The 26,734-nt window shown below is 38.3% G+C and overlaps 2 protein-coding genes across 5 annotated transcripts in view; one reads left to right on the top strand and one right to left on the bottom strand.

Moving 5' to 3' along the window:
• The window catches only part of nf1b (neurofibromin 1b), a 56,084-nt gene that overhangs the window by 17,333 nt on the left and 12,017 nt on the right, over positions 1-26,734 (bottom strand). For 2 of the 4 annotated variants that reach the window (XR_009273096.1, XM_058789179.1), the window contains exons 17-35: positions 24,371-24,617; positions 24,169-24,242; positions 23,791-23,874; positions 22,505-22,846; positions 22,244-22,383; positions 21,290-21,412; positions 21,104-21,187; positions 20,802-20,918; positions 20,529-20,710; positions 18,939-19,150; positions 17,268-17,429; positions 17,043-17,146; positions 15,007-15,142; positions 14,222-14,284; positions 13,307-13,465; positions 12,842-12,939; positions 12,621-12,767; positions 12,077-12,223; positions 11,744-11,854 (exon numbers count right to left, since the gene is read on the bottom strand). Coding sequence is in view for 3 of the 4 variants with exons in the window: in XM_058789179.1 (XP_058645162.1) it covers positions 11,744-11,854; positions 12,077-12,223; positions 12,621-12,767; positions 12,842-12,939; positions 13,307-13,465; positions 14,222-14,284; positions 15,007-15,142; positions 17,043-17,146; positions 17,268-17,429; positions 18,939-19,150; positions 20,529-20,710; positions 20,802-20,918; positions 21,104-21,187; positions 21,290-21,412; positions 22,244-22,383; positions 22,505-22,846; positions 23,791-23,874; positions 24,169-24,242; positions 24,371-24,617 (2,732 nt within the window). In the remaining variant the exon portion in view is untranslated. Of the gene's footprint in view, positions 1-8,365; positions 8,596-11,743; positions 11,855-12,076; positions 12,224-12,620; positions 12,768-12,841; positions 12,940-13,306; positions 13,466-14,221; positions 14,285-15,006; positions 15,143-17,042; positions 17,147-17,267; positions 17,430-18,938; positions 19,151-20,528; positions 20,711-20,801; positions 20,919-21,103; positions 21,188-21,289; positions 21,413-22,243; positions 22,384-22,504; positions 22,847-23,790; positions 23,875-24,168; positions 24,243-24,370; positions 24,618-26,734 lie in introns of those variants that run through there. The other 2 variants (XM_058789182.1, XM_058789180.1) reach the window with 2 other exon arrangements.
• On the top strand, positions 962-6,196 carry LOC131548133 (mucin-4-like). The gene is made up of 2 exons (XM_058789198.1): positions 962-6,030; positions 6,173-6,196. The coding sequence occupies exon 1, from the start codon at positions 1,170-1,172 to the stop codon at positions 4,389-4,391; it is 3,222 nt and encodes a 1,073-aa protein (XP_058645181.1). The 5' UTR covers positions 962-1,169; the 3' UTR covers positions 4,392-6,030; positions 6,173-6,196.

The following is a 26,734-nucleotide window of genomic DNA, read 5'->3' as shown; positions in this document are numbered from 1 at the left end:
AAGCAGCAGAAGAACCTTCTTCAACTACAATTCATGACCAAATCAACCACGTAACTGGTATTAATGGTACAAATATTTCTACAGCTATGGTTTCTCTCCCCACTCAATCATCATTACCAGACTCACAGGAAACAACTCCATCAGGAGATTCACGACTAGCTGAAAAACCAACTCAACGAGTCCAGACCACAAAACAGAAAATTATAGAAGCAAGTGAAGTTACAGAGCAACACATCCTGGATTCCACAGCACTCACTAACAAAATCTCTTCCAAAGCAGCAGAAGAACCTTCTTCAACTACAATTCATGAACAAATCAACCACTTCACTGGAATTAATGGTACAAATATTTCTACAGCTATGGTTTCTCTCCCCACTCAATCATCATTACCAGACTCACAGGAAACAACTCCATCAGGAGAGTCACGACTAGCTGAAAAACCAACTCAACGAGTCCAGACCACAAAACAGAAAATTATAGAAGCAAGTGAAGTTACAGAGCAACACATCCTGGATTCCACAGCACTCACTAACAAAATCTCTTCCAAAGCAGCAGAAGAACCTTCTTCAACTACAATTCATGACCAAATCAACCACTTCACTGGTATTAATGGTACAAATAATTTTACAACTATGGCATCCTTCCCCATTGACTCATTACCAGACTCACAGGAAACAACTCCATCAGGAGATTCACGACTAGCTGAAAAACCAACTCAACGAGTCCAGACCACAAAACAGAAAATATAGAAGCAAGTGAAGTTACAGAGCAACACATCCTGGATTCCACAGCACTCACTAACAAAATCTCTTCCAAAGCAGCAGAAGAACCTTCTTCAACTACAATTCATGAACAAATCAACCACTTCACTGGAATTAATGGTACAAATATTTTACAACTATGGCATCCTTCCCCATTGACTCATTACCAGACTCACAGGAAACAAATCCATCAGGAGATTCACGACTAGCTGAAAAATCAACTCAACGAGTCCAGACCACAAAACAGAAAATATAGAACCAAGTGAAGTTACAGAGCAACACATCCTGGATTCCACAGCACTCACTAACAAAATCTCTTCCAAAGCAGCAGAAGAACCTTCTTCAACTACAATTCATGACCAAATCAACCACGTAACTGGTATTAATGGTACAAATATTTCTCCAGCTATGGTTTCTCTCCCCACTCAATCATCATTACCAGACTCACAGGAAACAAATCCATCAGGAGATTCACGACTAGCTGAAAAATCAACTCAAGTCCAGACCACAAAACAGAAAATGACAGAACCAAGTGAAGTTACAGAGCAACACATCCCTGATTCCACAATATTCTCTACCAAAATTTCCTCCAAAGCAGCAGAACCTTCAATTGCCCTTCATGACCAAATCAACCACGTAACTGGTATTAATGGTACAAATAATTTTACAACTATGGCATCCTTCCCCATTGACTCATTACCAGCCTCACAGGAAACGACTCCATCAGGAGATTCACGACTAGCTGAAAAACCAACTCAACGAGTCCAGACCACAAAACAGAAAATTATAGAAGCAAGTGAGGTTACAGAGCAACACATCCTGGATTCCACAACACTCACTAACAAAATCTCTTCCAAAGCAGCAGAAGAACCTTCTTCAACTACAATTCATAAACAAATCAACCACGTAACTGGTATTAATGGTACAAATATTTCTACAGCTATGGTTTCTCTCCCCACTCAATCATCATTACCAGACTCACAGGAAACAACTCCATCAGGAGAGTCACGACTAGCTGAAAAACCAACTCAACGAGTCCAGACCACAAAACAGAAAATTATAGAAGCAAGTGAAGTTACAGAGCAACACATCCTGGATTCCACAGCACTCACTAACAAAATCTCTTCCAAAGCAGCAGAAGAACCTTCTTCAACTACAATTCATGACCAAATCAACCACGTAACTGGTATTAATGGTACAAATAATTTTACAACTATGGCATCCTTCCCCATTGACTCATTACCAGCCTCACAGGAAACGACTCCATCAGGAGATTCACGACTAGCTGAAAAATCAACTCAACGAGTCCAGACCACAAAACAGAAAATTATAGAAGCAAGTGAAGTTACAGAGCAACACATCCTGGATTCCACAGCACTCACTAACAAAATCTCTTCCAAAGCAGCAGAAGAACCTTCTTCAACTACAATTCATGAACAAATCAACCACTTCACTGGAATTAATGGTACAAATAATTTTACAACTATGGCATCCTTCCCCATTGACTCATTACCAGACTCACAGGAAACAACTCCATCAGGAGATTCACGACTAGCTGAAAAACCAACTCAACGAGTCCAGACCACAAAACAGAAAATTATAGAAGCAAGTGAGGTTACAGAGCAACACATCCTGGATTCCACAGCACTCACTAACAAAATCTCTTCCAAAGCAGCAAAAGAACCTTCTTCAACTACAATTCATGAACAAATCAACCACTTCACTGGAATTAATGGTACCCATAACTCTACAGCTGTGGCATCTTTCCCCATTCAATCATCATTACCAGACTCACAGAAAGCAACTCAAACAGGAGATTTAGAAATAGTTGAAGAATCACCTCAACAAGAAAATCCAGAACCCATCATTCGTTCGCCTGGAACAAATGGTACAAATGATTCTACACCTATAATGTCTTTTCCCACCGATCTACCACCACAAGAGTCACAAAAAAACACCCAGTCAGGAGCCCCACAACTACTCGAACATTCAACGCAACATTTCCAGATCCTCAAGCAGAAAGTAACAGCACCTAGTCAGAAGATTGTACAACCCATTGCACTCATGTCCACCCCAGATCAGGCCACAACATACAGAATTCAACAGACAACTCCACTACAGTTTGCCATAGACCCACACATTCCAAATAATGACATACTTGCATCAACAATGGAAAATGAAAACTTGAAACCAACCTCACTTCCACAAATGACAAAGAATGAACAACCCAAAATGACACCAGTCATCAATGGAATGGTCCAAAGCATTTCAAAACCCAGTCCACCTGCCAGGACAAAACAAACAACTTTATCAACAGCCAAGTCTGAAATCAAAAAAAATTCTCCACACACTCTTTCTGTAACTTGGCAAATTGGGAAACCCAACTGGCTTGTGACATCCACAGACTGGAGAGTTTCAAAACCTACGCCACCTACATTCACCCTGAAGCAGCAAATCCAAGACTCCACTTCACTTCTGCTGACAGAAGATAGCCCCAATTCCGATCTCAGTGAGTCCACATCAGATCCAGAACACCATAAACCCAAACCGACAGAAGAGCCTATAAATCAACACACTGAAAAAAACACAACTAATAGAGCAAAATCTTCTAGAGACAGTTTAATGCAACTATTTATGACCACAAATACTCACAGACTAACAAATGATACATTAGTAAGCAGCAAAAAGGCTTCCACTTCACCTCTTCCAATCCTGACAGAGAACCATTTAGTTGATTCAAAAGGACCAGAGGACACTTCTGTGATGACAGGCATCAGTCTACAGGATACCACATCATTCAGAACCTATCGGAGTAATGCAAAAACAAAATCACAGCGCACAACAAACAAATATACAATCCTTGGCAAAATGACGTCCCATACAAGTTTCCCGTTGGTAAAGGACACATCAACTCAAGCTCCCACAGATGGAGTGCAATCATCTCAAACTATTCCAGTCTCCACAGAAAAGCTCATTACGATGTTCACTCCAAATCCAAAACCTTCAGAAAAACGTATTCATACCACATCAGTCGTCAGACATGGATTTCTGACATCAAGAACACAGGAAAATCCATCCTGGATTTCAACGAAACGGTCCAATATCCAACCCACTGAAACAGAAGAGTCTCAATCAGACTCGATAAATCAAGAACCTACAGCAGATTCAATGCCAAAGGAAAATGGCACCAATAATGATCTGCTAACCAAGACGGACAAATCAACACAAAGCATGACTGGGCGCAAACCAAGTACAACGACTCCTATAACTACAACTAAAACGGTTTTACAAAAACCCAAAACATTTATTTTACCAACATACAAATCAGCTAATACCACGAAAACTCGCAGAGATATTTTTGGATTACTCTTCACTTTTGGGTGCCTCATGTTGCTGATAACAGTAATCGTGCTTCGGGTAATATGGAGAAAATGGCAAGCCCGGCGCTGCGGGAGCAACATGTGGGTATCAGGTCCTCCCCTGTGGGGAACATATCATTCAGTCTTGCAGAACAGCAGTTCACACACTGCAATACAGATGAGGAAAGATAACAGCAAAAAGACAAAGCAGGAAAATAGTGATGTTTTTGAGACCATCGCCCTCAAGCAACAACACAAAGACCTTGTATAAACATGACAGAGCACTCTCTAATACTTACCCTCAACGACAGCTTTTTTAGCTAAACAAATTCTGAATTAACAAATTCTACAGACTCCTCAGTGAGTCACAAAATTCCAGACATGTTCGTGTCTTGCATATGCAAACACTTAACTTTACATGAACAAATGATTGTTAATATTATATTATATACGTTGACATTGTGTGATTGTATTTTTTTAAATTGTTTTAATAAAAAAGCTATTTATAAACCTGTGTTTTAAGTAATATTATTATGATTCACTAAAACAAAGAATAACTTGTTGAAAAATTTTTATTTACTTTATAATATACAATGGAAAGTTGAATACACGTGAAAAAAAATAAATAAATACGTCATGTGGCGACGACCATCTTCACTAACCAAAGACCTCCAGCTGACTTTCCCTTTTGCCTGGCTCACATCAAACACACTGTGGTCCACTAAAACACAGAATCATTCGAAATAGAGTGGGGTTTGTGTTTGTGTGTTTGAAGAACAGATCAATGAACTAAGGGAAGAAACTAGACAGCACATGTAAAATAAAAGCTGAGTGCAGATGGATTTAGCTAAATTGTCTGACTATGCCATTTCTGCTTGACACACATAATATAGAGCATCATACACTCACACACAAAGCTACATTAGTAGGCAGAGGATGTGTCATTACTGGGCAGCAATAGCAGGCTCTGAAAGAATGAAGCGATTGAGGAAGAAAGAGGGAGAGGAGGAGAGAGAAATGGAGAGTGGCACTGAAAAGGTTCTGTACCAGCGCTCTTTTGTTCGAAACGCACACGCACACACACCTGCCCCTGGCAAGGACACAATGGTGAGGAACTTTAAATCAGTTACCAAAAAGCGTGCTAGGAATGACACTACACAAAGAATTAAGAACTGCTTCATTAGTATTTTAATTTTAAACACTGAATTTTACAGTATGTGCTGATTGTGTGGGAAAATCTGAGGAACGGTTTAAAACACGGTAAAATGTGTTAAGCGGAGATGACAGTACGGTACTCTTACTGATACACAACAGCATCATTAGAATGACAAAATTCATAAAATTAGGACTTTATTGAAACTACCAGAAAATGTATGCAAGATAAGAAATTGTTCATTTTAGAATTTAGAATCCCAGTTGGATTTAGCATTTTTCATCAGACTCCATCCCAGTCATTTAAAACTCAGACAAAACATGTTCAGACCTGATTTACAGGTTAAGTGTTGCTTAATGACTGAAGAAAGAATGAAAACAGGAAGGAGAGGGAAGGGGAGAGGGCAGAAAAGAAAGCAGAGGAAATGGATGCTGAATGAGGGAATCCTAAAGAGGAAACAGAGATGTCAGCACTTCCTCTCTCTCTTTCTTGTACCGGGGCACAGACTCTACTACATCTCCCCTCCCTGCCTCTCTCTCTCCTCTGCTATCATAGTGATCCCAGAAAGGGACCTGCACAGAGAAAGACAGGATTTGGATTTTACTGCAGCATAAAACAAGAATAGCATAAAAAAAATAAGAGATCAGAGCTGTGTTAATCCGAAGATCGAGCAGAAAAAAAGAGCTGAGGGATGGAGAGAAACTGAAAGACAGAAAGAGGACAGGAAAAACGAGCACAGAGTGATGACAAGGAGAAGGTAAGTAATTCATAATGCAGCAAGGTTTGCCTTAGGAGGGATTAGACTCACAATCACACATTTACAGGTTGTGTGGCATGATATGAACAAGCTTTTATGCACATTATATATAAATGCTGTTTTTTTCTAAGCACGTGCTTAGAGAGTCAAGCAGAACTAGGTGCAGGCAGATCTGCAGAGCCACTGCATGAAGACCTTCACATCTCTGCTGTACGTTTGCATGTGTAACACATTGTAAATCTCAGAATTTATGCCAATGCTTTGACTAGCCTCACAACTGCAAACAAAAGAGGCAGAAAACATAAAATACACATAAAAATACTTTGTCATCTTTAGCAAAGATTATGTAAGACTCACAGCCATAACTCACTATAATTAGATTTTCAATCAACACCAACTATAATCAGCCTCACTGCTGCCACTCACGATAATCAGATTAAACATTGTCATTTTAATCACTTACTATATTCAAATTCACTAAAGTTCTGACTCATGGTTATTAAGTGGCATCAGACACACTCTAATGAGATTCACAGAGGTCAGAAACTTTTATCCCCATTATAATCAGACACAAATTGCATTACTTAATATAGTCAGACTCGTTTGCATCACTCGCATTAGTCAGACTTACTATCATCAGGCCTAATCAGTCACTCAATATAATCAAATCTGGACTCGCCATAATTACGTAGCATCAGACACACTGTCATCAGACTCACTAAGGTCAGACACTAAATTTCATCTTTGTTATGAGACTGTTTACACATTATAAATCACACAGATTGCATTCCTAAAAATTGTCAAACTTGTTGCCATCACTCATTAACAAACTGATATAGCTTACTCAATCCGTCAGCATAATCAGACACAAATAGCATTAATCAGTAAACTTATTATCACTCACATTAATGTCATCAGACAGAGTCACTCAATATAATCAGATTCACTAAAGTCCAGACTGATTGTCATTACTATACAACGCACTGTTATCAGACTCATTTTCATGTGCATTATAATCAGATTTCTATCACTTACTATAATCAGATGACATTAATAATATAGTCACTGCTATCACACAATTCATGTAATCAAACTGTAATCTTTAAACATTCTATAATCAGACTCAATATAATCACTCACTTAAAAAATAAATAAAATCCACACATTACTATCAGTCATGGACATTAGTACTATACTGCAAACGCAAATAACTTTGGCTGCATCCTGCATATAGCATGTAACAAACAAATAAGCATTCAGCAAAAATAACAATCTCTTGCAATTGTCTACAGGAACAAAATGAAGATGCCCATGTGTGCAGCGATGTCCTGCCTGCTCTTGCTGTGGTTCACGTGTACTTGCGTACATGCAGAATGTCCCAGTGTTTGCTCCTGTAGCGAGAGTCATCGGACAGTTGACTGTTCCTGGAGGGGGGTTAGGCATCTGCCGGTGGGCCTGCAGCGAAACATTCAATCCCTCAACATGACCCACAACCGGCTATCTGACCTGGATCACCACCTAAGCTCTTTCACACATCTGCGCATCCTGGACGTCTCCTACAACCGTCTGCTTCACTTCCCAGCCTCGCTGCCACGGGCATTGTGGGAAATCAACGTCTCAGGAAACCGTCTGCGTGTACTTAACAAGGATGACACAGCGTACCAGTGGAACCTCAGAGTTCTGGACTTGTCCGTCAATAAGCTGGAGCGCGTGGTCTTCATCAACAACACGCTCCCCAATCTGAAGGCTCTCAATCTTAGTCATAACAAGTTCTGGACGGTACCTACCAACATGCCCCAAAACCTGGAGGTGGTGGATCTATCCCATAACACTCTGGTCCAGATCCTGCCTGGGTCCCTGAACTGGCTACACAGGCTGGCTTGGCTCTACCTGCACGCAAACCGCTTCTCCACGGTCAGGGAAGGGGCATTCGAGCATCTGCAAAGTCTGAAGCTCATCACTCTAGGGGACAATCCCTGGGCTTGTGAAGAAACTGCCAATATCAGCCACCTGTTGGTGTGGACCAAACACACTTCCGCCCGAGTGTTGGGCTGCCCCTGCCACACCTGGCACACCTGCGGAGAGGCTCACCTGTCCAGGACAGGGAGCTGGCACTTTGGCACCTACACGCTGTCCCCATATGTCTTTGGAACCGAGGAGCCAAGCCATCCATATGTACAAGCAGTCACCACACACTTCTGGTCGGGGACGTCACTCCTAAACACCAGGGATGACCAGACAGGATCTAGAAGCACCAAGGAACAGGAGTCTTTCAGAAATGGCCTTCTCTTTACCTCAACTTCAGAGGCTTCCCATTCTAATACTCATTCACCTACAGAAGGCCCAGTCACAACAGGCGACTTCGTCACCACCGTCTCCACCACCCGCAGAACCACCACTCTCCGTACGCGGAGTGTGAAGAGACCCAATCAGAACCTCAGCCGAAACACAAGCTCAGGATGCAGTGTGGGTTCACTCTACACATCAGTCTGCTGTACACTCCTCCTGATGGGCATGACGCAAGGGCTCTGAAGGTCAGCCGAGTCGCACGGTCCTTCGATCAAACTATAAATTCATGTTAACAAATGGATAACATGCTCAGCATTTTCAAATAATGTTTATGTTTAACATATTATGAAAACATTAAATGGACTTAAACTTCCAAAACAGAACAGTCTCAATGTACTGATGTAGTGGAGTAACAAACAGGATTACTGGACATACAGGTTCACATGAAATGGGTGTAGGAGCATTTCATATGTTAATCAGATTAACTAATTTCATATGTTAATCATATGTTAAACTGATTAACTGACAATACTTTCTGTTTTAAAAATTATAAGTTAAATGCATGATTCTGTTAATACTTCTGCAATAATAAAAACATGAACAAAAAGCATTCTTTTTTCATCACAATTCTGCACTGTTCAATAAAAACTATGACTTTTATTTATTTTTATTTATTTTTTAAATTAAAATGATAAAATCCGTATTTTATAATTTTATAATGGTTTGAGCTAGTTTAAGCTGGTCCTTAGCTGGTCATGTGCTGGTCCTGAGCAGGAGGGGCTTAGGACCAGCTAAGGACCAGCTTAAACCAGCATCCATGCTTCAAAACCTACCTAACCAGCATATGCTGGTTTTTTCAACAGGGATGATTTTCATCAGATTACATAGCTACTTTGTGATGCAATTCAATAAAGAAATATGCTTTCTGTCCACATAAGTACAGTGGCCAGTAGTGCACAACACAACGAAATTAGCACAACAAAACAGAAACAACACAGTGGAAACAAACTGCAACAAAATTAGCACAACACAACAGAAACTAGCCGCAACGCAACGAAATTTGCACAACAACAAAAACAAGCCACAACACAGTGGAAACAAACTGCAACACAATGGAAGCAAGTCGCAACAGAAACAAGCCACAACACAACAAAATTAGCACAACACAGTGGAAACAAACCGCAACGAAATTAGTACAACACAACAGAAACTAGCCGCAATGCAACGAAATTAGCACAACACAACAAAAACAAGCCACAACACAGTAGAAACAAGCCACAACGCAACAAAATTAGCACAACACAATGGAACCTAGCCGCAACACAATGGAAGCAAGTCGCAACAGAAACAAGCCACAACACAACAAAATTAGCACAAAACAGTGGAAACAAACTTCAACGAAATTAGCACAACACAACGGAAACTAGCCGCAACGGAAACTAGCACAACACAACAAAAACAAGCCACAACACAGTAGAAACAAGCCGCAACACAACAAAATTAGCACAACACAATGGAACATAGCCGCAATACAATGGAAGTCGCAACAGAAACAAGCCACAACACAACAGAAACTAGCCTCAACACAACAAAATTAGTACAACACAACGGAAACAAGCTGCGACGCAAAGGAATTAGCACAAAACAACTAAATAAGTTGTGTTATGGAGATTTCGTTGTGTTGTGCACTACTGGGCCACCGTACATAAAGGTACAACTATGGCATTTACTAGCAGTGGTCACCACTTGGCTACAACATATTGGTCCATCCATAGTCAAAACAATTTCCATTTGAATGTCTTTTTTTTTTTAAAAAGAAAATTTTATTTAAAGTTTTATTTAAAGTAATATATCAGTCACTAAAATGACCAGAAAACTACGTGCCATGTTCCAAAAACAACTGACAAACATTACACTTGATTCAAGATGGTCTACTTGCACCTTCAGCTCCCAAACAGCTGGTAATCCATCTTCACAACTACCTTAAACCAGAAAAACATAAAATGTAGCTTTAAACCTGATGTTAACAGGATTTTCCAGCTGGGAAAGCAGGGTTTACTTTTCTCAGCATCATGCTTTCATTATCATGGTTGACTCTTCTGACAGAAAGCCTGTTATTACTAATTACAGTGATAAACTGTCAATTCAGGGTACCCAGCTATGCAGGAATATAAACTTTAAAATAAGACCTAACTATATTTGGAAATCTTTGGTGGTAAACACAGCAACTCAAGCCAGTCTTCCAGTTGTCACCATGATACCTCATGAAAAGCAAACAAACTATTTGTTAAACAAAAGGAAATCTTGTCAGCATGATCTTTCCATCATTGACCCTCCTTTTTGAAGAACCATGTGACTTCTTCCACTGGTGTCATTATTAAAAGCATCAGCATGTGTTTAGAGACACTGCACATCACTGCTCGCAGAGATAACACATCAGCATTGTTTACGTGGAGCACCGCTGGTGAGTACCTGGGGAACGTTTACAGCTCTAAATTATTTCTTTGGACTGATGCAAAGTGTTCAAATTAATATTAAATTTCGAATTATACTCAGCTTCTATAAACATAAATTAATCTTGCATCTGAAAAAAACTGCTGTGTTAAACATCATCATGGAGCTAGTAAAAAAAATAAGAAGTGCTTATATGTTATGTTCTCCTCAGATCAGAGAAATGGCTCTAAGAGTGGACATCTGCGTGGTTCTGCTTGTTGTGATGTTCGGCTGTATGCAGGTCCTTTGTTCAAGCCCTACTACTTCATTTACCACCACCGCCACCGCCACCGCCACCACTAACACCACCAAAAAGGATGCTAATTCGAATGGGAACGGCACTAACCAGAATACGAACAACAGCAGTTCAACCAGCACGAATGGGCCTAACACCACATCATCCAGCTCCAATAACAACGCAAACCAGAATGCTAAACCAACTGTCAGTGCCCTCATTGGCAGTTCCTCCGCTTCCTCCATGACTAGCTGCTTCAAACTTCTGCTGCTTGCGTTCATGACTTTGAGCTTTCTACAGATGATACAGTGACCGTCAACCTCCCTTGTGCTTTGAAGGCAGACAATAATGTGAGATTCTTTGTAGACAATAGTCTTTCTAAAATGCTATCAAACTTTCGTAGATGTTACACAGCTTGTAACAAAACAGCTTTTTACTTAACATTAGCGAAAAATATTTCAAATGTGAAAAATGTTGGTACTATTCACAACCACTGTGAAACAGTCATCAGGGTTTTTTTTTTTATTGCTGTAAAATGCTGTAATATCTTCATAATTTAATCAACAAAATCTATGCATCTGTAAGTTGTTGTTAGTTAACTGATTGTTTTCAGAAGCAATAAAACTTTGAACAAAAGAACAATGTGTGCCTTTGTAATTCTTTTGCAACCATCGGTCAGGTATCATGAAGCCTTACCTGCGAGTTACATAATAAAACACAGGGTTTCCGTTCTTTGAAGTTCCAGCCTGGTAAAAGATGTTAAGAGTCTTCAATGCTTTAAACTCTTCTTTCTCATGCACCTGGTGTCTAAAGAAAAATAAAAACAGATATGAATTGCAAAGTAAAAGTGGGGTTCCTGCTTAAAATAAGAATAAAATTGATAGAAAAATAAACAATTCATACTGACAAGAAGTCTTTCATTTGTTACAAAAACTTTTAGATTTTTTTTTTTAAATTGGAAAAGTAGACAAAAATACCATGCATAGTGGGAAACTATAATAAAATATATAATGGTGCAGCCTTTTCTACCTTGTCATAAACTCCTCAAATTTGGAGCTGGTGAGATTCAGGCTGGACCAATGAGTATCTGCAACAGGTTTGTGCTCTGGGGGACCCAGGTAAGCAAGCAGGGTGGCCATCTTATCAAAGGGCCTCCTTCCAACTGCTTTATGATCCCTGAAGTTTGGAAAAATATTCTCTCATTAACGGAAACTTCACTGAGGATTTGAGAATCATCAAAAAATGTATGCTTGCGTCACAATATTTTACTGTAGGATAAATATAAAGGATGACAAAAAATGTACAACCCAGTCAGTCAAAGTGATGTATGATGATAATGTTTACAGCTAAACAGCTGTCAGATCATACAATCAAATCAGAGAGAAACAAGTTGAGAAGAGAAAGTAAAAAATGCAAATCAGTTCCCAACCAAACATAGAGATTTGAATGAGCAGAATTCAAAGAATCTAATCCCAAGAACAGCCTAAACTGCATTTGCACTTCCGATAACAGTCTCTCTGATACTGACCACATGAGCTGGATGATAACACAAGTATTTCACAGACCTGCTCACCTGTTACTAGACAAATACTGGCCAATTTTCTCTTGGTTGTTCCACAGCAGCCTGTGCAGGGCCAAAACATTGCCATCACTAATGAAGGACAGGCTGTGGTTGAGAGAGTCACTCGCCGGGCAGTCAGAGGCGATGTCCAGGAAAAATCTAGAGGAAAACCCAAAGTTTAAACTAGCTGGTGGTGGGATCTAAATCCTGAAGATCACGAATCGCTTTCTTACTTTCTGGCTGCATCAAAATTACTCTTCACAAAGTCATTAAACGGCCTCATGTGTTCCTCTTTTGTGAACAAAACATGGTTGGCAATACTTTGCAGGATCTGTGGACAGATGACAAATGAAATACGAGTCTTTATAACACTGATGTCTTTCATAATATATTATCTTTCATCATCCTTCCATTAAAGCAGTGAAACCAAGGCCATGCACTGCAGTGATTTTAAAACTATTAAGTGGGTTTTAGGCATTATTGCTATTATTCTAGTGACTTGACAATTAAGTAAACTCTGCTAGATGGTTGATCAGTTGACTTTCCAGATCAGGGACCTGGTTCTGACCTGGCAGACCTTTCTGGACCAGCAATGAAGCAGCAATAACCAACTTGGCCAACATAAGCTAGTACAACCTGTTTTCCAGCATAGACAATTTTTATAAAAGTAATATTAATTTTATCTCTAAAATTCTCACCTTTGACATGAGTTTAAGGCCCCTTTCTATCCTGGGTGGAGGCTTTTTGTCGAGAATCCCAGCCTCATATGGAGAGACTATAGCCGGGTTCACGAAACGCAGAAACATGGCACTACCTACAGCTCCAATACTGTTCTGTGGGAAACGCTGGCTAACCACCTGAAACCAAAACACAGAAATACACAGGAATGTGAAAGAAGGATTTTATGGCTGAGGTAACATGATGCTATTTCATTAGGACAGTTCCAATCTAGAACCATAATTCATAATAACATTGTCAAATCATGCTAAAGTTTGGTTTATTGGAGGTATAGTTGATCAAATTATGCTATCTGTTGAGTAACTGGATAACATGAGGTTCTGTGAGGGAACTATCTGAATGAAATGGCACCAGAGGCTTTAGAGTTAAAGTGTAGAAAGCAGTTTGAAGCCGTTAAACAGTCCAATGATGGCGGAGGTCTTCACCAGTGAACTTTAAGAGTGTTAGAGAAGAAAAAAGGGAACAGCAAAGCATTTAAAATGGCACTACAGAGAAATGTGTTTTACTCAGAATAAACATTTCAGGTTGAACAGTCAAGCGTAAAATCATTCTGGCATTCAAAAAGGGGCGAAGTTCATTACCAAATTGCACTACCCACAATGCACCACTGCATTCAATGCCCTGATAATTTCCAACCCTCAGTCCTGAGAGTGACGGCTCATGCAAAATGATGGCCGGAACTACTGAGTTTGTTGTTTTTCCTGGTGCTGGTGCTAAGAGGTACATTCAGTGAAAGCTTCAGCTTGCCAAAAATCAGGAAATTAGTAGACATGATTTGATGTAATGACAGTAATGCAGGCCAGAGGTGCACAAGAGTCTCAGATTAATGAAGTGAATCGAGACAGGAAGCAGATACGTCCGCCATTCACACTTACTGCTTTCCTCACTTCCTTTCTGTCTTTGACAGATGCTTTAGACAGGAGAGAGTGACAAGTAGCCTACAGAACAGAAATGAGCACAAACAAGTCATGGCACAAGCTAACACACACGCGCACACGTTTTCTACCTATTAGGCCATGGAAAAGTTTGGAGTCTCTTATGCTCACCAAGGCTGCATTTATTTGATTATCAAAAATACAGTAAAACAGCAATATTAAAAAATAATTCAAAAAAATATTAGAACAGTTTAAAATAACTATTTTCTATTTTAATATTTTTTTTTCAATTTAAATTTATTCCTGTGATAGCAAACTGAATTTTCAGCAGCCATTACTCCAGTCTTCAGTGTCACGTGATCCTTCATAAATCATTCTAATATGTTGCTTTGCTGCTCTTTTTTTTTTTTTTTTTTTTTAAACGGACCTCATTTAGAAAACGAAGAATGAATTTCTTTATAAATCATTTGTAAAGCCTTCTCATTTTATACACAGGAACTAACGTCAAATATGCATTTGAAATAAGCTATTGCATCTAATTACATTACATTTTTCTGAGCTTATTTGTGATAAATTGTGCACAAATAAGACCAGAACGTAAATTTTGATTTTATGTTGGCTTTAAATTGTTCTATTAAACAATCAGTCTCCACAGCAAAATTGAAGCATATTTGACATTAGTAATATCATCACACAGATTAACACAGGGAAAGAGAAGTACATAGAAACAAACTCAGGCCTCTTTGCACACCAAAGAATCACCTCAGAGATTTCTTCAACCTCACCTGAAAGAGACAGTGACAGACGCTGCGGAGCTGAGGTGGAAACTCGCCAGATGAGCTGATTATGGCCTGAAAGAAGCGATCGGTCATCCGTAACAGATTGCGCTGGTTCTCCTCCAAATTCTCACCAGTCTCAAGTCTGCAGGAAGAACAAGAGTGAATCATCTCCAACCAGAATCTGAACATCACATGCCTAATGTTTGCTGTATTTCATAGATAATACAACACTGTTGAAACAACACAGCACTAAAAGAGCTTATCATATAAAAATACACAAAATGTCCTTAAAATCAAACATTAAAATATACAACCCGAATTCCGGAAATGTTGGGATGTTTTTTAAATTTTAATAAAATGAAAACTAAAAGACTTTCAAACCACATGAGCCAATATTTTATTCACAATAGAACATAACAAATGTTTAAACTGAGAAATTTTACACTTTTATCCACTAAATGAGCTAATTTCAAATTTGATGCCTGCTACAGGTCTCAAAAAAGTTGGCACGGGGCAACAAAGGGCTGAAAAAGCAAAACATTTTTAAAAGATTCAGCTGGGAGAACATCTAGCAACTAATTAAGTTAATTGACATCATGTCTGTAACATGATTAGCTATAACAGGGATGTCTTAGAGAGGCAGAGTCTCTCAGAAGTAAAGATGGGCAGAGGCTCTCCAATCTGTGAAAGAGTGTGTAAAAAGATTGTGGAACACTTTAAAAACAACGTTCCTCAACGTCAAATTGCAAAGGCTTTGCAAATCTCATCATCTACAGTGCATAACATCATCAAAAGATTCAGAGAAACTGGAGAAATCTCTGTGCGTAAGGGACATGGCCGAAAACCTTTGTTGGATGCCTGTGGTCTTCTGGCCCTCAGATGACACTGCATCACTCAGTGGCATGATTCTGTCATTGACATTACTAAATGGGCCCAGGAATACTTCCAGAAACCACTGTCAGTAAACACAATCCGCCATGCCATCTACAGATGCCAACTAAAACACTATCATGCAAAAAGGAAGCCATATATGAACATGGTCCAGAAGCGCCGTCGTGTCCTGTGGGCCAAGGCTCATTTAAAATGGACTGTTTCAAAGTGAAAAAGTGTTCTATGATCAGACGAGTCCAAATTTGACATTCTTGTTGGAAATCACAGATGCCGTGTCCTCCGGGCTAAAGAGGAGGGAGACCTTCCAGTGTGTTATCAGTGTTCAGTTCAAAAGCCAGCATCTTTGATGTTATGGGGGTGCATAAGTGCATACGGTATGGGCAGCTTGCATGTTTTGGAAGGCACTATGAATGCTGAAAGGTATATAAAGGTTTTAGAGCAACATATGCTCCCCTCCAGACGACGTGTATTTCAGCAGGACAATGCAAAACCACATACTGCAGCTATTACAACAGGATGGCTTCATAGTAGAAGAGTCCGGGTGCTGAATTGGCCTGCCTGCAGTCCAGATCTTTCACCTATAGAGAACATTAGACCTGTAGCAGGCATCAAATTTGAAATTAGCTCATTTTGTGCATAAAATTTAAAAATTTCTCAGTTTAAACATTTGTTATGTTATCTATGTTCTACTGAGAATAAAATGTTGGCTCGCGTGATTTGAAATTCTTTTAGTTTTCATTTTATTCAAATTTAAAAAAACGTCCCAACATTTCCGGAATTTGGGTTGCATTTACATCACAATTAATTATTAATATGCTGACACAGGCTGAGTTGGAAAATTCTTTACTTTCTAAATACCAATTAAAATGCAAGAAATGAACCACATTTATCTTTATTAACTACACAGAACACAGTGTGGTCGGTGGAAACCAGTTTATCCTCATGCCACATGAACCTCTATTTAAATTTGTCTGGTTTCAATTCACTTTTACTTTGCGTAGTTTTGTTCATGGTTTTGGGGTGACAACATGTTTTGCAATCTGTCCATGATGCTTCTTTCTAATTTGCTTGGCTTTTATCAAGTGACAGGTGAATTTGCACTGACATACCAGTTGCGAATGACTGATTTAAAGGTTCATTTGGACAGATACCTGGTGGGATCCACCTCAAAGCTCAGCATCTGCCACTCAGTGCCCGTGATCACTGCCCTGAGCAACGGCTCCAACAACTTCTGCAGATACGTGGCCCCATACACCTGAAAAAAGGAGTTTCCATGAGTTCCCAAGAGGGAAATTCACAGCTAAACTTAATCGGGATCATTGCCTCTTTGAATGATCATTTGACTTCAATGCACGCCAGGGGAATAGTAGAGGCACCTTAAAGCAGAACGTCATGATTTTACTGGCCAGGCTGTTGCCGCGGAACAGTGTTTGCATGGAATCTGCTAACTCCACCTCCTTAGAGAACATATTCCACAGAAGCTGATACAGGAGATGCCTCGAATCAAAGAGAGTTACCAGAACACGTGCCAGTTCATCCTGAAAAGACCAAAGTTCAATATAAATTTCACACACTACTCAAACTTGCATGTCAAAATTTGATTTGCAAGGTTTCAGTCATTTGACCTTCTTTAGGCTTATAATGTGCAAAGAAACTTATGACATTTTCAAAATAAAATGGTGAGTAATAATGGTCAATAATAAAAATTCATTTTCTATATTATTAATAATACTTAAAAAAAGTTAAAATCATTTAACAAAGAAAAAAATAGTTTTGCATTTTGTGGAGGTAAAGCAAGTGCTTGCAAATAGTATTAAAACAGTGTTTGCCAGGTCGGAAGTTCTCAACCAGACACCTCAGAAAACTTTCAAAGGGGGATGCAGGGTCAATCCATTAAAAAAATTAATTGCATTAATCACAGTCATGGACTGTGATTAATCATGATTAATCACAAATTTAAAATACTAGGATTTACCTGTAAATGTGTTGAAAAAGAAATGCATGACAAACTAGTTTAAGGAAACAGAACCTTTCACACTTCCGCCAGGTATGAGACATAATCCTTATTATTCAGCCACTAAAAAAAATAAATAAATCACATACAGACCATATCCTATCATAATCGTGTGTTTATTATCTTATATAATCTATAGTGACTGTTGTCATGTTTATTTCTGCTGTGTAAAAGCCTTAACGTGTGCTCTGCTGAAACTCACGTTGTTTGTGCTGTTAACCGCCTCTCCGTTCTTAAGTCGCCAGAGATACATTCCAAGTATAATACACGTTAGTAAAAGGATCCATTTTAATTTTTATTTGTCTATATGCACTTTGGGCGTTCGCGGTACATTATAAAAGTAGCCAAAAAAAAACGCAAACCACGGCTCTGTAATTTTTCCCGCGACTGTATTTTCAAAATAGCCCACTTGTGCCGTTACCCTGGCAACACTGGCTCGCTGTACCCTCATCACACAATGATAGATAACCTTCCACACTGCGATGACGGGAAGAAGTTGGGGTCAAACCTTACCAAACGATTAATCTGCGTTAAAAAAATATTAACGCATTAAAAATTTTTGATTAATCGCATGCGTTAACGTTGACACCCCTAATATTATATATATATATATATATATATATATATATATATATATGATGGCTAAATAGTTAAGTAAGGAAAAAAAAAAAGAAACAATATGTAAATCAGCCTATGAAAAGAAAAAGAACATTGCCAAATCAGTATGCAAATAATCATAGATGGTTAGATTTTGACTTGCAAACATTCTACTATTGTACGTCAATAGGAGATTCTCAAGCTTGAGAGATTCTCAGTGTTACATTTCAAAGTTGATAAAAATGTATATTAAAAAAAGTTTAAAAAAATGTGTATTAAAAAATATAAAACTATGTTGCATACAGAATTGTGAAAAACATTGTTTGAATTACGTCTATACAATATGGTACAATTATAGCTGAATTAATTTATTACTCATCTTGCACCACACACAAAAAAAAATAAAAAATACAGATTATTTACATAAAGTACCCACCCACTGAGAACAAGGGACCACATTGGCCAGCGCCATGGCGATAGGTAACTCCCCCTGATCCCCCATCATTGTGACAAGTTCCACAAGCCTCTCAAAGCGATCGGCCAGTGCAGTCTCTGCCAGCGTGTCAAACTCTGTTCCCTGCTGCAGGATCTTAGTGAGGACCTCCAAGAACGTAGCCCTGGTCTGAAGGTCCTTATGATAGCCCAGCCCTGCAAGAGAGCGGCAGACACACAAACTTTGATTAAATGCATGAGAAAGTCAAGTCACATTCATTTATAAAGCGCTTTAAACAGATTGTGTCAACGCAGCTTCACAGTAATAAACAGGAAAATAAGTGTTAAAGGAACACGCCACTATTTTTGAAAATAGGCTCATTTTCCAACTCCCCAAGAGTTAAACGGTTGAGTTTTATCGTTTTCGAACCCATTCAGCCGATCTCTGGGTCTGGTGGTAAGCTGCAGCTTAGCACAGATCATTGAATCTGATTAGACCGTTAGCATCTCGCTCAAAAATGACCAAAGAGTTTCGATATTATTCCTATTTAAAACTTGACTCTTCTGTAGTTACATCGTGTACCAAGACTGACGGAAAATGAAAAGTTGCGATTTTCTAAGCCGATATGGCTAGGAACTATACTCTCATTCCGGCGTAATAATCAAGGAATTTTGCTGTCGTACCATGGGTGCAGCAGGCGCAATGATATTACGCAGCGCCTGAAAATAGCAAGTAGGGCTCGCTGCAGCCCACAAGATCCAGGGGGCATGGTTGGATTCACATCTAGGTTTAGGGGTGGAGATGGGGTGGGTTTAGGGAGCAGGGGGTGGAGATGGGTAGGTTTAGGTATATGTAAGGTGGGAGGAGTTGGATCTGGATCCAACCACACCCCCTGGATCTTGTGGGCTGCAGTGAGACGCTCCTCGAAAATAGTCCCCAGCTAGGTAACTTCGGTCAGCATGGGTTGGCAAGCACCACCAGTTCGAATCTGCTCTCCTCCTCCCTTCTGTTCAGTCACACTTTCTTACCTTTCACGTACCAAAAGCTCATCCTCAGTGTATTCCGGGTTCAAACAGACACGGTTCAGGATCTGCACCAAAGTAAATATCTTCTGAATCGTCATTCACAAATGTGTCCATGGGTGCAAGGCACGCTCCCTGTGCAAGCAGGTGCTCACGTTGGTCATGTTGACGGAAATTAGCCTATTTTCAGGCGCTGCGTAATATCATTGCGAGATTCATATGAAGCAGCTCTACAGATGTACAATAGTGTCTTTATACAGCTCAATGTTGATTCAATTCAGCTCAATAAGAGTGTTTCAGTTACAACATTAGTGTCATTATCCAGCTTAATTCAGTCCTGGCGTTGAATTGATAATATTATTGAATATATTACTATATGGTGTTAAAGATGTGTCACAAAAAGTCATTACTTGTCCAGAAGAATAAGTTTTATTTATGACAGAGTTAAAGGGTTTGATGAGTAAAAGAAATTAAATGTAAAATAAATAAGAAAAAAATACATAAAATTAACTAAAATAAAATTTATGAATTTAAAGTTTTATTTGAGAGGTTTATGGCTCAATTCTCTCACCAATAGAGTGCATAAGGCCGCTGTCCACGTTGGCGTTGAGCAGGTTTGACATTGCCAAGACGGTGCAGTGCCTTAACGACGCCAATCGCCTGGACATCCCTCGCTTACGTCCAGCCACCTGCTGACCCTCGTCCTCCACCTCACTGCAGTCATTCAGCAAGTTCATGAACAGGGTGAAGTACCTGTGGAGGACCGCAGGGGCAGAGTAATGTACAAACTCCATGACCGGACACTATAAAACTTAAGGTTTAATATGGAACTTGAGAGTCTTACTTTAGGAAGAGCTGAGATTTGGCCTCCATTAGCTCCACACCGTCCCCCTCCTCTGGCTGAAGGGGCAGGCCGGCCAGAAGAGACACCACCGCTTCCATACTCGCCTGATCCAGATCCCTGTCAATCAAAACCATACAGCTTATAGTAAAAAAAAAGAATTAACCACTGAAAGTCATTTTTTGATTTGTATTGCACATATGAACTTCAAGTTTCTCAGAACAAAAGTCCAATGAGGTTGTTCAGTAAACTAGAGTATTAATGATGCCATCTGAATGAAAATACTGGGTTCACGAGGATGTTACCTTGTGAGGCATTTTACATCATCATCAGCTGCCTGGTTGGATGTTCCCATCACCCAGTCTGTCAGATACTCCACCATCTTATTCCTGACACACACAAATCGGATGCATCTCCAGAGCAGAAATAAAACATTGCAGATAATCTGTCTATCGAATAAAGAGCAGGACTACAGCAGCGTTTTGTTGTACCTGAACTTCATCTCTTGGCAGAAAGAGAGGTCATCTCTGCGTTCCATCATGACCTCTACCAGCTGGCACAGTTTGGTTTTGATCTGGATGGCATGAACCATGTTGCCAAGAATATGCACATACCTATAACACACAAATACTTATGGTTTAAGCACAAAGAAATCAACAATAAAGGTAACATAGATTAAGTTTTGTCAAAATTAAAAAAATGACTTATATGACTGATAATCCTGATAGCATCAGTAAAAATGGGTTAGAAATTACAAACTAATCAGTAAAGATTTGCCTTGTATGCCAGAAAAATTGTATATAAATTTATTTTTTATACAATTTTAAAGCTTATTGGTTTGATTTTAAGTATAATAAATCATTATAAATAATTAAAGAAATAAATATTAATTATAAATGAAAATATAAAATCTTGGGGTCATTAAGGTCTTTTTGAAAGAAATGAATTCCACAAAGATGGAATTGATCAAACTGACAGCAAATACATTTACAATGTTAAAAATGATTTATATTTAACTTTATAAGTAAATTTTATAACACCCTATTCGTCAAAGAATCCTTGAAAAACACTTTTCTGGAAAAATAAATAAATAAAGCAGTTATTTGAATCTGCAATAATATTTCACAATATTAATCTTTTAATGTATAGTTGATCAAATAAATGCTGTTTTGGTGAGCATAAGACATTTTTATAAAAACGAAAAAAATACTACCAGTCCCAAACTTTTGAATAGTATCATAATTATATAAAAATGTATAAAATTATATTACAGTAGAAATTTAAACTTCTGGTACGAACAGGCAAGCAGAAATAAAAATTGTGCTGTAGAGCCCTGGAGAAATTTCTCTAATTATGAAAGACTGGAAAAAATGTAACCCGAAACATTCATTTAGAGAATGATCTTCACAGCAAAGCTGATTATAATAAGCAAACAAATGACTTACCTGACTAGGTTAAGCATCATGGTCTCAATGCTGGCTTGACCCAGATGCTCGGAGCTTCCTTCCGTATGGTTGTCCAGGAGGTTCTTCATGATGGCGATGGTCTGCTCCACAAATTGTGTGTTGGTCTCATTAATTGGCACCTAAACATATGAGCGCAGAGACATAAGTACCTATGACATTTGATGCATGTGACGTCCAACCAGCTTATAAAGATGTCACAAGACTTCCACTGTACATATACACTGTGGCTAGCTGTCTCACCGGGCCCTGGGCATCAAAGAATCTGCTGATGCCGTTTTTGAGTTTGTTGAACAGCATGGGATAGAGCGCTGGACAGAGCTCCAGCCCCACCAGGTCTTTGACGTTAGTGCGGATCTGATGGCCCTTCTCATGATTGCACACCATCAGCGACAGAAGACGGTCCAGAAACCTGCTCAGGGGGGTCTCTGGGTTCCCTTCACACGAGGCCATGGACACCATGGAGCCCTTGCGATCGTTCAGGGTGCCCATGGGAGGACTGTAGGTGGCCAGAGCAGACGTGTTCCTCTGCTGCAAACACACGCCACCCAACGCACACAGGAAGCCTGTCATATTGACCCATTCCTGAGGGATGAGACATGGGATTTATGGAACACAGCCAACATTTTGTCATGTCATGTTTTGCTGTTTTATTTTTAACAATGGTCAATTAACTTAATATTGGTCAATTAAATTATTATAGGGGTTAAAAAGTATATAATAATTATAGTACTTATTACAGTATAATTTTATACATACAGTATATACATGCACATAAGTTTTTCAGTCTGTTCTCATGAGTGTGTCCTGCACACTGCACATAGTGTGTCCCATTAAATATAACTATAAAAAAAATAAAAATTAATAATAGTATTATTGCACTTTATTTAGTTAAAATAATTAAAGTAAAATAATAAACAAAACAAAAAAATAAAGTATGATAATACTATTATACTTTAAAATTAAAAATGAGTATTAAATAAAAATACAATTATTTTATAGTACACTTAAAAATACAATGCTAATGTTTACATTTTCATTTTTTTCTTTTTTATACTTTTTATATGAATTTTCAATATTTTTAATCCTAAAATCAGCAAGCTTTTATTTTGGGTTGCCAAAATGTGTGTGTGTGTGTGTGTGTGTGTTTAAACTTAAACTGACCAAAAAAAAAAAAGACAATTTGAACTACGGTAAACTGAATTTTTAAATAATTCTCAAATAATACAATAATAACTGATTTGTTAAAAAAAAAATACAAACTATTCTTTAAATGTTCTTGGGAGGAATTACAAAGTGCTAAATGTTACATTTCAACACTATAAAGTAGTCAAATGTATCTATCTAAAGAGATAAAATAATACGGTATTAAAAAATAAATAAAACTAATAATGAGAAGAATGTTAATAAAATAATGATTTAAAAGCATTTTCTTTTTACAAATTAGCCTAATGTACAGAAATGTTCCTTAAACTGAAGAATCACCCACATGTAGACAAAAATCTATTTTCTACTGTAGGGTGACTGACCTGACTGTCTTCTAGTTTCGTTTTCGGGTGGCTTAAAATTAATTTGGTTGCATGTTCCCATTTGGCATGTGTGTCCTCCCAGGCCTGAAATAACCAAACAGAGCTGTTAAAACCTGTCATACATTATCTTCAGATTAGACCACAAAAAGTTGATTTTTTTTAACCACACAATAAAAACAGCACACAAGTACTGAACTGTGAAATCCAACCACATAGTTTGAAAAACAAATGAAGTTTTGCATATTCTAAAAGGCTTCGATTCAAAACAATTATGTTGGATAATACAATGGCACACAACCAGGACAATGCAAATGTGTTCGTCAACCAACCAGAATGAGTCTACTACTGTCCAATAGCATTAAATGTGTGATCTCTGACCTCTTTGTTCCCCGGGGTGGGCAACTCAATCCTCCGAAGCAAAGCCATTACTCTCTTCTGTAGAGCCAAACGACCTAGAAAAATCAGAGAACTCACAAAAACTGTGCTGCCCTCTAGAGGAATCTGTAACATCACTCACAAATCTCAAAAAACAGAGGTGTGTGTCTGAATCCGTGCATTCAAACTAGTTTATGAGACGGACCTGTAATCATCATGTTACTGACAGATGCAAACTCCATGAACGTGTTGTAATTTGGCAGAAGGGACTGTACAGGGATGTCTTCTGCACTGCAGCGGATGTCTGCCTCTTCACAAAGGTAGCGGAAACAGGACATGGCCACCAGAACTGCCTCCATGTCTGGACTCCACAGGAACATGTAAAGACAGAACTCCAGCTTGGTCTGGGCCTGCCGGCAGATGGTGATGTTACTGCCTGCTGTGGCCCGATCCTGTACGAGAAGAACAGATAAAACAAAGAAAAAAAATTATATTCATCTTTATATAACCAATATTTGTTGTTTCATATTTTTATCCAAATTTTTGAAACATTTCCTAGTTGATATCCTTGTTCTTTTGCTACACAGGAAAGTCAGGTCAAACACACTGCATTGTGGGAGACCGTATAGTAATGTAGTTTGGTTGTACACTTCATTTTGCCAATACTGATCTGCTACTTAAGCTTATTATTATTATTATTCTTAGACTAAATTTCTGAACACTCCTCCACCTAGAGCTTTCAAGCTAGAACCACCAAACTCAGCCCAGCTCTTCAGACTGATCTGACATAGTGTGCTTTATCTTTTCTAACTTTCTTGGACTTATGGTTTTCATAAAACTGAAGATTAAAAATCATAAAAATCCCACAGACTTACATTGACGGAATGTTCAGATGAGCCAAGACTATTCAAACTCCAACAGTCAAAATACAAATTTTAAACTCACAGAATCCTTTGAGAGTCAATCAAGCTTTCCTTCTATGTACTATTTCTAATCAATTCAAACTCATTCTAACTCATCTAGCTAATATTTCTAATCTATCTATCTATCCTAGCAACATGCTAATCATGCTAGAACAATGCTAACGACATGCTAGTAAACTTGCAAATAATGCTAGCAACATGCTAGTCACTTGCTAATCATGCTAGTAACATGCTAATCATACTAGCAACATGCTAGTCACTTGCTAATCCTGCTAGAAACATGCTAGCAACATGCTAGTAACTTGCTAATCCTGCTAGAAACATGCTAGTGACATGGTAGTCACTTGCTAGTCATGCTAGCAACATGGTAGTAACTTGTTAATCCTTCTAGAAACATGTAAGTGACATGCTAGTCACTTGCTAATCACGTTAGAAACATACTAGCAACATGCTAGTAACTTGCTAATCCTGCTAGAAACATGTTAGTGACATGCTAGTCACTTGCTAATCACGTTAGAAACATACTAGCAACATGCTAGTCACTTGCTAATCATGCTAGTCACTTGCTAAGCATGCCACCAATATGCTAGTAACAGGCTAATCATGTTAAAAACATGCTAATCATGCTAGAAACGTTATCAACATCTATCTAAATATTCAAACTTCAGGCTTTTACAACACTGCTGTAAACTTTCAGTATTAGGCTTTCTCAAGCCAACCTAAAGTTTGTCTTGACAAACTTTTTTTATCTAGTTATTATTATTATTATTATTATAATATACTTCACACTTTGGCTAATAACAACAACTACACAATATATTGTTATATTATTATTAGTACTAGTAGTATTTAATTTTTATTTGTACTCCACACTGTGTAGTTTATTTATATCGCCACACAACTGATAATAATAATAATAGTAATTATTATTATTATTATTATTATTACACAATATTATTATTACACAACACACAATTGATGATGATGATGATGATGATGATGATATATATATATATATATATATATATATATCGGCCTCTTTATAATGAGAGAGAGAGAATATAACCAAAAACAGTGTATGGAGTACAAATAAAATGTTTATTTTTTTTATAAATATGAATATAAATTATTAATATATATATTTATAACAACAGCAAAATATTTTATTTTTATCATCATCAATTGTGTGTTGTGTAATAATAATATTGTGTAATAATAATAATAATAATAATAACTACTACTGTTATTATTATCAGTTGTGTGGCGTATATACAGTGAGGAAAATAAGTATTTGAACACCCTGCTATTTTGCAAGTTCTCCCACTTAGAAATCATGGAGGGGTCTGAAATTGTCATCGTAGGTGCATGTCCACTGTGAGAGACATAATCTAAAAAAAAATCCAGAAATCACAATGTATGATTTTTAACTATTTATTTGTATGATACAGCTGCAAATAAGTATTTGAACACCTGTCTATCAGCTAGAATTCTGACCCTCAAAGACCTGTTAGTCTGCCTTTAAAATGTCCACCTCCACTCCATTTATTATCCTAAATTAGATGCACCTGTTTGAGGTCGTTAGCTGCATAAAGACACCTGTCCACCCCATACAATCAGTAAGAATCCAACTACTAACATGGCCAAGA

The sequence above is a fragment of the Onychostoma macrolepis genome, chromosome 10 (genome assembly GCF_012432095.1).
Source record: "Onychostoma macrolepis isolate SWU-2019 chromosome 10, ASM1243209v1, whole genome shotgun sequence".
Classification (NCBI taxonomy): domain Eukaryota; kingdom Metazoa; phylum Chordata; class Actinopteri; order Cypriniformes; family Cyprinidae; genus Onychostoma; species Onychostoma macrolepis.
The sequence above is the reverse complement of the archived record's forward strand: the minus strand, read 5'-3'. Positions and strand labels throughout refer to the sequence as shown.